This window comes from Lissotriton helveticus, chromosome 1_1, assembly GCF_964261635.1.
Source record: "Lissotriton helveticus chromosome 1_1, aLisHel1.1, whole genome shotgun sequence".
Taxonomy (NCBI): Eukaryota; Metazoa; Chordata; class Amphibia; order Caudata; family Salamandridae; genus Lissotriton; species Lissotriton helveticus.
The window spans coordinates 343,460,537-343,472,916 of NC_136057.1; the positions used below are offsets into that span (position 1 = coordinate 343,460,537).

The following is a 12,380-nucleotide window of genomic DNA, read 5'->3' on the forward strand; positions in this document are numbered from 1 at the left end:
ATACCTTTATATGTTATGATGTTTTGTGTCTTTTGGAGTACATTTAATTACAGCTGAGATTGAGCAATTTTACTCTTCTTTCTTCTCTACCATTGGTCTGTTTGAAAATCGGTCAGTTACTACAGCCACTGATATGGACTGTTCTATGTATACACACGTGGGTCCAATTGACAAAGGCACTTTGTAGTACTTTGTGTTATGTGATTTGGACTGTTCTATGTATACACACATGGGTCCAATTGACAAAGGCACTTTGTAGTACTTTATGTTATGTGATATGGACTGTTCTATGTATACACAAGTGGGTCAATGGACAAAGGCACTTTGTACTACTTTATATTATGCCTATTTGTAGAGCGCACTATCACCTGGTAGTGTATCCTGGTACTGAGCAGGTGTGAGTCTAGGCACACTTACGGCCTAGTGGGATGATTTGAAAGGCCAGGTATTCAGCTTCTAGCGGAATTCAAGAAGTCAGGAAAAGGTTCAGCTGCAGCAGGCTGTAGTGGCAGATCGTTCCATGAGTTAGGAAGATGTAGGAGAAGGCTTGACTGCCAGATCCGGTTTTCCGTTTGTTTGGGATTTGTGCAAGTAGAAGTCCGGGTGAGCGGAGGTGTGTGGAAGGGTTCTGAAAGCAGATGCGATTATTAAGATGTGCTGGGCCAGTGTTATGAGGCCTTGAAAGTGTGGGCGACGAGTTTGATTTGTGCTCGTTTGTTAATGGAGAGCCAGCTGAGCCCCTTCAGGTGTGGTGTCTTGTGAGTGCGGCATAGGAGTTGAGAATTATTCGGGCTACAGAGTACTGAATGGTCTGCAGCCTTCTAGTGAGCTTTGTGTTGATCTCGGCATAAAGGGTCCACCTTGCTTATGACCAGGAGGTTGATATCGTGAGAACGGATGATATGGGCTAGAGGGATCATGTATGCATTGAAGAGAGTCAGGCTCATGGAGGATCTTTGCAGAAATCCGCAGATGAGGCTGTGGGCATCCGAGGTATATAGTGCCAAGTTAACTTACTGGGTCCTTACAATCAGGAAGGAGCAGATCCATAAGAGACAAAGAAACAATTGATGGACGGAATGCTGGACAATGCAAACTTTCACCCCCAATCACAAGGATCTGGGTTTAATCCATCATTCTTTTGCTCACCACACCACCCCAGTTTGGACCCAGCTATATGCAAATCAGTCGGGACAGTCCAGCTGTTCTTTTTGCATTTGTCACCCCGAGCGGGACGGATATGCCCAGATGTAGGTCCCGTGCTCTCCATGCCACTGGAGTCAAGCTATCTTGGCTGATGAGGTGTGAAACCCCGAAACCGGTCCTAGGATGCTTGTTTCCAGTCCAGGGAGGACCTGGCTTGGCCGTTCGGGCTCGACTGTTCCCATGAGGCACAGGGTCAAGACTGATTTGCATATGGCGGGGTTCAAACTGGAATGGCATGGTGAGCAAACAAATGATGGATTTAGCCCCAGATCTCTGTACTGGGGTGAATGTACGACATTGTTCTACATTCCATCCATCAACTATTCTTTTTGCATTTGTCACCCCGAGTGGGACGGGTATGCCCAGACGTGGGTCCCCTGCTCTCCATGCCACTGTAGTCAAGCAATCCTGACTGATGAGGGGTGAAACCCCGAAACCGGTTCTAGTATGCTTGATTCCAGTCCAGGGAGGACCTGGCTTGGCAGTTCGGGCTGGACTCTTCCCATGAGGCACAGGGTCACGACTGATTTGCATATGGCTGGGTTCAAACTGGAGTGGCATGGTGATCAAAGAAACAATAGATTTAGGCCCAGATCTCTGTACTGGGGTGAATGTATGACATTGTTCTGCATTCTGTCCATCAACTGTTCTTTTTGCAGATCCATAAGAGTGCATGTCCTTGGATTCTGATGTTGTGTAGGTGTTGAATGAGGATGGGATGGGAGACTGTGCCAAAAGCCATGGAGAGATCCAGGATGAGGAGGACCGCCATGTCTCTGCTATCTAGAGTCATGTAGATGTCATCTTTGGCAGCGATGAGGGCAGGTTCCATGCTGTGGATGGGTCTTGTAATACAATTTGTTGTATCCTGAGATACATTTGTGAAGAGGCCAAGAATCATACTAATACCCTTTAATAAAAGTCCAAAGAATGCACAGTTCTTTCTGTTTTTGCTAACTGTTCATAAATATTCCCCCAATGCCACAGTTGTATTCCTATTTTAGATGTTTTGGGGCTAATTCACAAAGGCATGTAGGAATATACTAAAAGATTACTAGTTATGTACTCCAAATTTCCCTTGCCAATGGGCGCCTCGCTGTTTGCAACATGCCTCACATTAGACAACTCAACCACATTTTATTGGTGCTTAAGATGGGCCAGTCCCTGAAACTGCTTGTAATTGGAGAGCTGGGAAGAGTTTCTCAGATAGATTCAGAGGCTTGGTAAATGTTATCCGTGCATCAGGCCATACTTTGTGTTTTGAGAGTGCATGCTCTTTACAGGTTTGAAATGTGTACCCTGAAGAACTGTGTATCACATAATATTGAGTGAATCCAAAAGCAGCTGTGCACGTTAATGTACATGATACTTCTGAAAGGCCAGTAGGGTAAGCGAAGAGTCCAGACTCCAAGCCATTTAATCCTTGTGCTGTCTGCAAGTGCAAGCAACATTTGAAAGGACACAGTCTTAATTTAAACACTCATTTTCACTACACAAGCATTTCATTATTAAAAACGTGAAACCTATGGGCATTGTTTTAGGGATATAAAGATGGCGCTGCATGCACTTCTCATTGCTTTTGTCCGCTAGGTGAATGTCTACGGATGCACTACCACTTGCCTTATCGATGGCAGATAGAAAAGGTGCCAGGAGTCTGGGAGGACCTCCCCTGGATGGAAGACATCGAGAAAGCGTACAGTGATCCCAACAACACCAGGTACAGCTGGGCTTGTACATTTGATGTGATGTTAATAGACGCAGCATAACTGGTATGCATCACTTCTCCAAAGTGTCTTGCAAGATGTGGTGTGTTTTACATCACACAGATATATTTTACACTATGAGTGTATTAGGGCTTTGGGAAAGTGAACATTGTGGATGTCTATACTTTTGCGGGCTTGTCCTTTCTCAAGGATACACTTCACCGTATTTACTTGCACCAACTGGTGTGAAACACACATACTATGCAATCTGGATGAAGATTGGTTGGTAGAAATGCATGTTCAATTAGCAGCTACACTTTATGAATATGGTGTTGCTCTCCTTTCCAATACTCACAGAAATAGGGCAACATTTACTAAGATTTGACCCAGTGCAACGACCAAAGGGAGAGAGCAGAACACCTCTATATCTACTACAATATGACGCACTGTGCTGGTGCACTTTTGACTTCTTTGCGCCAGGCACACACACCCTTACACCATGGTGGGAGTGCTTTGTGTGTTAATCTAGTATAGGATTTGTACTGTGCTTAGACTTAATGAAAACGTTTTTTTAGCTTTGTATGTGTTCATTACAGCACACATGCAACTTAGAAAAGTTTTGAGAAAAGTAAACTTTTTTCCCACGTAATGCCTGCTCGAGGAGGCGTAATTGTTTTCTGCAAATCCCATCTACCTTTTTTGGTAGATAGGGATTTGTTTAAAAAACCATGAGAGATTGAATGGGAACTCTAGAGTATTATACTACGTATAGTACTCTTGCTTAATGCAAAGTTACAAAAAAATGTCTTGTGCTGGAATATAAACCCTAAAATCAACACTTTGTGCTGGGTTAAGTCACTTTAGTGATGCAAGGCCGGCACAAAGTTTTAGAAATTGTATCCCATAGTTTTTTTTAATGTTGCTCTCATTTCTGGCTGATGAACGAACCTTTTGATGTCACATTGCCTACTGAACTTGCAAAATGTTAAATCTAGGCTCCCAAGGACTCCTAAGTACTCTACAAGTTGGTTTACTAACCAGCAACACTTCTTGAAGGACATATGAACAATAGTCACAATAATTGTTAACTTTATTCAGCACCCCAGTGCTACAGTCTCCCTTCCCTCCCTATGGAACTAGTAAATATCAGGTAAACAGGTAGTAGCTGCTGTAGTGCTATGAGTAGTGGATCGGTTGACGCACCAGAGTGGTCAAGGGGGCTGTTATTCCATGATGGGAAAGTACCCCCAATTGGAGCCCGGGAGTCATCTGGCCCCACTTTGTGTCTGACATGTTGTTCAGAGATGGCAGCGGGATTCATCATGAGCTTGTTCTGTTGAGCTGTTGCTGCTCAGGCTAAGTGGTCAGTTTATTGGATGAGCTGCTGAGGTGTTGGTTGTCAGCCTGCTGATATGTAAACAGTCTTTGATCTAATCTACCGTATGGTTCAAATAGTCAATCGGAGAGCTGTAATGTAAATGACTATGAATACATCTCTAAATTTGACCCATAGTCCATAAGCATTGCATGTCATGTGTTCTTCTTTGCTCTTTCTCATATAGTTCGGGACGTCATGATATAAATTTTGAGATAATGATTTCTTCCTATCATCAAGTTCGGCGACTCTCTACAGCGTCTTCTGTGACCCAACCTCCTGACCATCCAATGACGACAGAGTGGGTTTGGCACTGGAAGAATGAACATGGGACGTGGATTGAGTATGGACAGCATGTGAGTGTCCTACGAAGATGAAGGTGGATGGGAGGGGAAGTTGTACTACGTGAAAAGGAGAAGATGTACGAAAGAAAGGCTCCTCCTTTCCTGCACAAAGGTGCTGGAAGAAAGACCATTCCATTCAGCTAATTCAGGTTGCAGTACTGATTTGGATGCAGTGGCAGGAAATAATTGATTCTTTTAGCAGATGGAGTTAGGTTATCTTTTGGCAAAACAATGGACAAAATCACTTCCCAACCATGTTTAAGACATAGGGGCCTATCAATTAATTTTCATACATCTGTATATTTGAATTCTCCAAATGTAAGTTTTACTGACTTGTTGTCGTCTTCATTCTGTAGGGTGGAAAGGAAAAAGCTACAATAGCATCTGCAGATCTGGAAACAACCTACCTTGCTGATAAGAAAGCAGTAGTCCCATTTCAGGCTGGATCTCAGCAGTACCAAATAAACTTTAAAGGTATTGTTATTTCAATTGCATATGAATACTTGTCTTATACTGACACACGCGTGGTATGTTTTAAAGAATGTTTGATGCAGCAGGAGTTATCTGTGCTTTGATTCTACGGGCACTTGGGTCTTCCCTCAACCTCCCACCTGACTGTAACCTTAGAGGTCCACATTGCTCCGCCCTCTCCCCTATCATGCAGAAAATATACTTGTAGCCTTTGGCTGCAGCAGTGCATAGGTGTGTTCAGAACCCCAGACATAGGGCCTGATTTAGAGTTTGGTGGATGGATACTCTGTCACAAATATCACATCCACCTAATACAAGTGCCATTGTATATAATGTACTTGTAATACGGCAGACTTCATATCTGTCACATTTTTGAGGGAGTACCCCGTCCGCCAAAGTCTAAATTAGGCCCATAGTTTGCAGGAGAAACATTTCAGTGGCTGCTCTGGTTGGGAAGCCAGACTGCAGTCTTTTGTCAGTACTGCTGTGGGACAGGGCAGTAGTGGCCTCTAAGATATCTTTATCTGCCCTATCTTAATTTTGGAACCCATCAAACTCACCCAAGGTTACAGGGACCTCTTCAAGCCAAACACAAGCCGTTTCACGTCCAATTAACTCAGGCCTATCCCTTTCATCATAAAATGAGAAACTGGTCTCTTTGTACTTCATTCATTCCATCGGTCACTTAACTTTATTTACTGTACTCTGTCAAAGAAGTTAATCCAAGCACACACCAGGCTGTAAGATGAAATACACCTCAACTTGGATCATAATTCTTGGTACACAGGGCCCAGAAACACTCTAAAATGATTACTCTAATTTTGAGCCTTCCTGCTCAGAGCACATATGTATTTTGGCTTACATTTAAGATCATAAAGTTGTATTATTCCCAGAAATACACAATGAAGGATGTTGCAGAGGATTAGACCAATTAGATCGCCTTTATGTAAAACGTTAGCATGTATCACTCACTATTGAACAGAAAATCAAAGTAGCAAAACAAACCTCTTTACAATGTTAAATGTGATTTAGGTGATATTAGGCACATACAGTAAAGAGGAGGAGAACTCAATAAGCTTCTGCTAACACTACAATGTCACAGATCTGTCAGAGTATTGGAAACCCATAAACCACCCGATGGCTTGTTGGATCAGGTCTAAAAAATGCCTTTCTAAAAAGTGGTGAGATTGGATGAAAGCCTTAGGTCCAGGAAGCTGGCACTACCACCTCAGCAAGAACCCAGTCATATGCAAACCTGCCATGGTCCTGCTCCAATAGTTATATTTCAACCAAAACTGCCAGGCCAGGTCTCCTCTGAACTGGAGCACAAGCAACCCCAGACCGATCTCGGCCTCTGTGTGCCTCTTCAGTAGGGTGCAGCTTGACTCCAGTGGTATGGTGAGCACAGGACCCACAGGGCATACTCATCTTACTTAGGACGTTGCACAGAGGAGCACCAAAAAGTGATTGGTGAAAGGCCTGAGTTAATCTCAGCCACTGGTAATTGCTTGGGCTGTCTCCCAGTCTATCGCCTAGCAGTTCTGGGGTGATGCTTCCCTTGAGGAGCAGGATCATTACTGATTTGCAAAGGGTGGGCCTCTGTCTAGAGTGCAATTGTGGGTGAGAAAAACCATGGACTGGAATACTTTCCAAGCAATCACCAGCAGTTCAGATTAATTTAAGAATTTCACTCTTCATCTTGTACTTTTGTTTTAATGGATACGCTAAGTGCAAATAATATGCCCAGTCGTGGGTCCCAAGCTCACTGTGCCATAGGTCTCTAGATGCACCCAGTGGAAGAGGTTAAAAAAGGTCAAAACCAATCTAGAGTTGCTTGTATCCCCTTCGGCAAAGGGGCTCGCATGATAATTTGGGATGGACTGTTCCCATTAGGAGTTGGGTCAGTACTGATTTACACAAGGTGGTCTCAGTCCAGAGTGGTATTCTGGCCGATAAAAGATGGACTGTAATGCGGCCCTAGATTTCACCAGTGACTGAGGTTTATTCAAGCCTTTCACCTATCATATTGCAGGTATTTGTTGTAGGATAGATATTGCATGGCATGATTGTTAAAATCTTCAAACGTACACCAGCTGAACTCTAAACAAATTATATTGGTGGGTTTTGGAGTGACCTTCTGGCTGATGGAACATGCTCTCTCCCACTCAGACTTAAATATGCCTGACTGCAACATTCTGAGCTCTCTGCAGCCGCTGATCCCCAATATTGGGAGGCCAGGATAGAAGCATGTGCAGTAGTTCTGCTTTAATTTTACAGCTGTTCCAATCAATAATTGTTTTTTATATAAGGGAAGCAAGGACAGAATATGGACAGCATAGTATGTGACTATAAAATATATACATGCAGCACAAGCAGCAAGTTACTTATTGGTAATACTAGTTGATTCACATTCAATCCAGTGAGAAAAATGTTTGAGGTTTAGGTATTTCGGCTTGAAATCACAATGAGTCACTCTGATCTGATCCTGTAGTCACTAGCTTGTCCAACCATGAAAAAGTGGTATAATGCACAGCGAGTGAATCTAGAATAACCGCAAACTGATGCATAAATGACATGGTGTATTCCATCTGGAGAAAGACTCTTTTTTTCTTCTTTTTTTCTGCCTGGAATCCTTTGTATGTTTACCTGACCCCACAGCTGACGATGATCTCCACATATTGATCATTTTATTGTTTTTCAATCTACATAGTCTCTAAGTATGGAGTTCCTTTAACTGATTTGTAATATGGCATCCACCATGTTGTAATTTTTTGATTTTCGTAATGGGCTAAATAAAACTGTTTAGTTTATTTGCAGCAGAGGTATTCTTTGCTTTTTGTCAGTCACTTCCTACATTCTGTGCTTCTGGGTTTACTGTTATAGGACTTACTGTCACCTATGTTGGTGAACCCAGCAACTCCTGCAACACTTTTCTACCAATAATGGATACCTCTCCACTTGTGCTCTTCATGCATCTTTCAGCAGCATGTGCAAGGCTTTTAAGTAGTGAAGATGTTCTGGGCTGGGCTTGTTTTTATATATGAGAAATAACAATTAATCCCTGAAGAGGCTTAATCACAAAACAGATGTCATTTAACCTCAATACCACAATGCAAGGAATCAATACCATGAGGGTGTTAAAGGGGTACTAGGAAGGCCAGGGAATGAGCATTTTCTAAATCAAATATATATTGTACCATAAGTGAGAGGGTAAAGGTGAGAAAAGGAAGTTAGATAACAGGAAACTGAATGCAGAATATTCAAGACACCATATTACCACTCACAAGAACCTTAGTGGAAGGCTTACGTAGGTACTTGGGAATCCTGATGCAAACCATACAGTGGGGGGCAGGTGTTTTGGGGTTTCTGGAAGATGGAAAACTAAAGGTAGGCACCCACAGACTAACAAGTATGCATTTGTTCTCCCACTCGGCTCTGTGTTCTTCTAAAGACGGTAGTCGTGCAGCTCTCCTTGGCAGAAATCCTTACAACTGGCCTTAAGGGTTCGGTCATCAGGATTTTCAAAGATATGGGAGGAGTTAAAATAATGTGCTTGCATGTTTGTAGAATTTATAGTAATGCAGAGTCTGTTTCAACATTGGAAGCCATATTCATTTTCCAATTAGACCATTTGTTAGAGCCTCCAGGTCTTTTTACAAGGGTAGAGGAAGACCCTTGTGGCAGTCTTCTCTTTTGCCTCTGTGCGCTTCTCCCCATGACTCCTCTTGTGAAGCCAGCCTCCCTGTCTAGCAAAAAAAAGAAGCTTGGAAATCACAAAGATGCCATCAGTGACTCCGTCATGCCTCTTCTGCATTAAAATGTGTAGTAAGGAGGTCCACGCAGAAAGGATGAAATTCAGGAAGATTTGTTGAAGATAGTTACATGCAGATAGTTCCAGTACAGCAGGTAGTTAAGTTCTGTAGAGCAGCCTGACCAGGAGCAGCCTGCTTGCTGCACAGCACATTCTCAACTGTCACTTCCAACCTCTCAGGCACCCACCATTGCAAACACATCAACACTCCAATATTCCATGTAGCACACACACAAACACACTGGCTGAGCAGGGGATGTAAAAGGCATAACAAGAACAAGAGTAGGATATTACATATCCCCCTTTCTCATAAAACAGAAGCAATAGTCCTATACCTAAATTAGATGTACCAATAAAAGCCCAGTAAGGAAAAAGCTGAAAGGAATGCAAATGCAACTAAGGAAGAAAAGTCAAGAAAAGGACAGAAAGGCATGAGCGAAGAGATAGGTGTGGGAAAACTAAGAGGAAGCAAAAGGTGAGTGGCACAAATGGAAATAACTCCTCCTCTCCAATGAGGAAAACAGTAATAAGTCGTAAGAAACAACAAATAAGTTAAAGGACATAGTCGCACCAAAGACTACCCCCAAACACACCCACTGGCCAGGCAGGCAAGCAAGCAAGCAAGCAAGAAAAAGGCACAGCACGTACTGAGCACAAGACTAACACCCAGACACTCGAAGAAAAGGAGGAATGTACTCTTGAACAAGGAAGAAAGAGAAAAACACTACAGAAAAGGAAAGACTAGAGGCTAATGAAGAATCACAACAAAGTGTATAGTTCAGGTTCCAAGGATGAGAAATGAATGTAACATCACATGGATTACTGAACAAGTTTGAAAACAGAGGACAAGAATAAAAATACTAAGAAGTATAAATCAACCTCCCACACTTTCAAAATGATAATAAAATGAATATGAGAATAAAGTTGCATGTACAACAATATAATATGATGTAAGCATGGCATGTTAAGAAAATGACAGTAAATGAGACAGAGATTCATGACTGATACCCTAGGAGAGGGTAAGAATGTACGAAGACATGGGACATAAACCCATGACTGACCCCTACCTCGAAGCAAAGGGGTGAGGAACTACTGAGAATTGGATTAAGACCCATGAAACGATATCCAGTGTAAGGACAACCCCTGTGTAACGATCAAAACTAAGCAATGTAGTAATAGGACTATGACCCATAGGACATTCCATGTGTGAGGGAAACAGTGTAAGAGACGATGGGACTGAAAACCCAAGACCTATCCAGTGACGTAAGGGAAGTTAGCTACCGTAGATGGGACTGAAACCCATGACCTACCCCGTGACATAAGGGAGGTTAGCTACTTAAATGGGACTGAAAACCATGATCTACCCTGTGACGTAGGGGAGGTTAGCTACTGTAAATGGGACAGAACCCATAACCTCTCCCTTAGCATAGGAATGGTTAACAAATGTAAATGGGATAAACACCAATGCAATGTCACCCTGAGAGAGGGTTGAAACCTTAAGTAGCCCAAGTAGGCAAGTGTAATGTGAGCAAATGGGGGTTGTACCCATTGCCTTTCCAATGTAGTGAATAAAGAGGTGTAAGGTGTACCCATTAGAAATTATCAATGAACACCTTGAAGGTGTGTACCTAGAGTCCATGAATGTAAAATACAATCCCATTGTGGATAAGTGTATATAAGAAAAATTCCATCAGGAAATGTACAAAAAGCAAAACACAAGTGAACGTTGCATAATCATAGCCAAGCAATACAATAGGAATAAATTAACACCATCACCTTTGCGTTTATAGACATTAAAGTTAATAGGTGTGCATGTCACCGTAGTCCTATGACACCCACTGGAGTTCGTATGAAACCAGATTTGCAGAGATAACGACCAGCTGACGACCTTGTAATGTAAGTCGCTTGTAGACAAGCAGCACAGAGAACCAATTGAAGCTGAATCCTGACAAAACTGAGCTGATTCGCACGAGTGGATAAGCCAATACATGGCACTCCAACTTTTGCCCCCTCCCCCCCCTTACTGGGCAATACCCCCATGCCAGCTGCTTCTTCTAAAAGCCTGGGGATAATTATCAGTTATTGTTCTTGTTAGGTGATTTTATATAGCGCGCAGCTGCCTCAGTGAAGAGGTGTCCCGGCGCTTGCAGCAGTGTCAGGACTCAGTAATGATTTGTCCATGAAAGAAAACCCAGGTCAATTCAGTTGTCTCTGCCGGTTTATTTCAACTGCGGGGAATAAAGAAGATCAGCAGATTCTTGAGTAGGGAAGCCATGATTCTGGTCACTTTAGCCTTAGTAATCCCCGACTGGACTATGCCAACTCACTGTATGTTGGCATCCCTGAGTACCATCTGAGACGCCTCCAACTGGCTCAGAACCAAGCTGCTAGGTTGATTTTTCATCAACCAAAGTGGCATCATGTTAGTCCTCTTATGAAAAGCCTTCTCTGGCTTCCAGTGATCAAGCGCTGTCCTTTTAAGCTGGGATGCACCATTTTAAAGCCCTTCATGGCAATAGTCCGGCTTTTGTTTCAGCTAGACTTCAACGCTACACTCCTTCTCGAGACATTAGGTCCTCCCACCTGAACTTTTTGGCAACTCCTTTGTTTAAACGTAAGAAGTATGGTGGTCTAAGGTTTGCAGTTTCGGCCCCACAATTCTGAAAATGCCTCCCGGTCGAGATGCGATCTCTAACCTCTCTTGTACAGTTTAGAAAACAGCTTAAGACCTGGTTGTTCGCCCAAGCATATGATGACTAAGCTAGTTCCCTGCCACTGCCTCGACCGTCACCAGAGTGCCATGAAACCGTTGGTGTATGCGCTCTTAATAAATGCTTTTAACATAACATAACATAAGAGAGAAGAAGTAACACGTGTATTGCGGCACCCAAAAGAGTTATGTAGAGACAGTACACATTGAGACTGAAATGGGCCCAAGAAAACACAGCCACAAGATGTACACAACTATATTCTTCACCTGTCTGTTAAAGTAGCAATAAAGCAGCACCAGGGAAGAGTCTGCGTTCCGTAGCAATGATGGTGTGGACGACAATCGTTGACGAGCTCCAAAGGTGAAGAAAGGATGCAGCTCCAACACTGCGCTGCAACGGAGGGCAAAGCAAAAGAGAGAAGCTAAGATCTGGAGGTTGGGTGCAGCCGCCAACTGCAAAATGGCAGCACGCATGATGTGCTGTGCAGGATGGCTTCCAGCACGCTTGTGCTTCAATCTTTGCGACTGAGAGTGCACAGCCATGACATGACGAAGGGTATGTCGTCACAGAGAATATTCGTCGTCGTTGAAATCCACGCGGCTCAACAGGTGAGGAAAAAGGCATGCGCAAAAAACCACATAACGGTTGAAACGGCTGCCCAAGCGGCCAAAGGCCGAATTCTGTGGGTAACAGACAATGTTCAGGCACTCACCACAGATAGAGTAAAACAAACATCAAGCAGTTCCCCAGGGCAACCGC

At 43.2% G+C, this 12,380-nt stretch overlaps 1 protein-coding gene across 1 annotated transcript in view; it reads left to right on the forward strand.

Moving 5' to 3' along the window:
• The window catches only part of LOC144807640 (protein mono-ADP-ribosyltransferase PARP12-like), a 190,040-nt gene that overhangs the window by 102,857 nt on the left and 74,803 nt on the right, over positions 1–12,380 (forward strand). Inside the window, exons 6-8 of the mRNA XM_078673266.1 lie at positions 2,797–2,923; positions 4,472–4,640; positions 4,985–5,102. Of these exons, the coding sequence (XP_078529392.1) occupies positions 2,797–2,923; positions 4,472–4,640; positions 4,985–5,102 (414 nt within the window). The remainder of the gene's footprint in view (positions 1–2,796; positions 2,924–4,471; positions 4,641–4,984; positions 5,103–12,380) is intronic.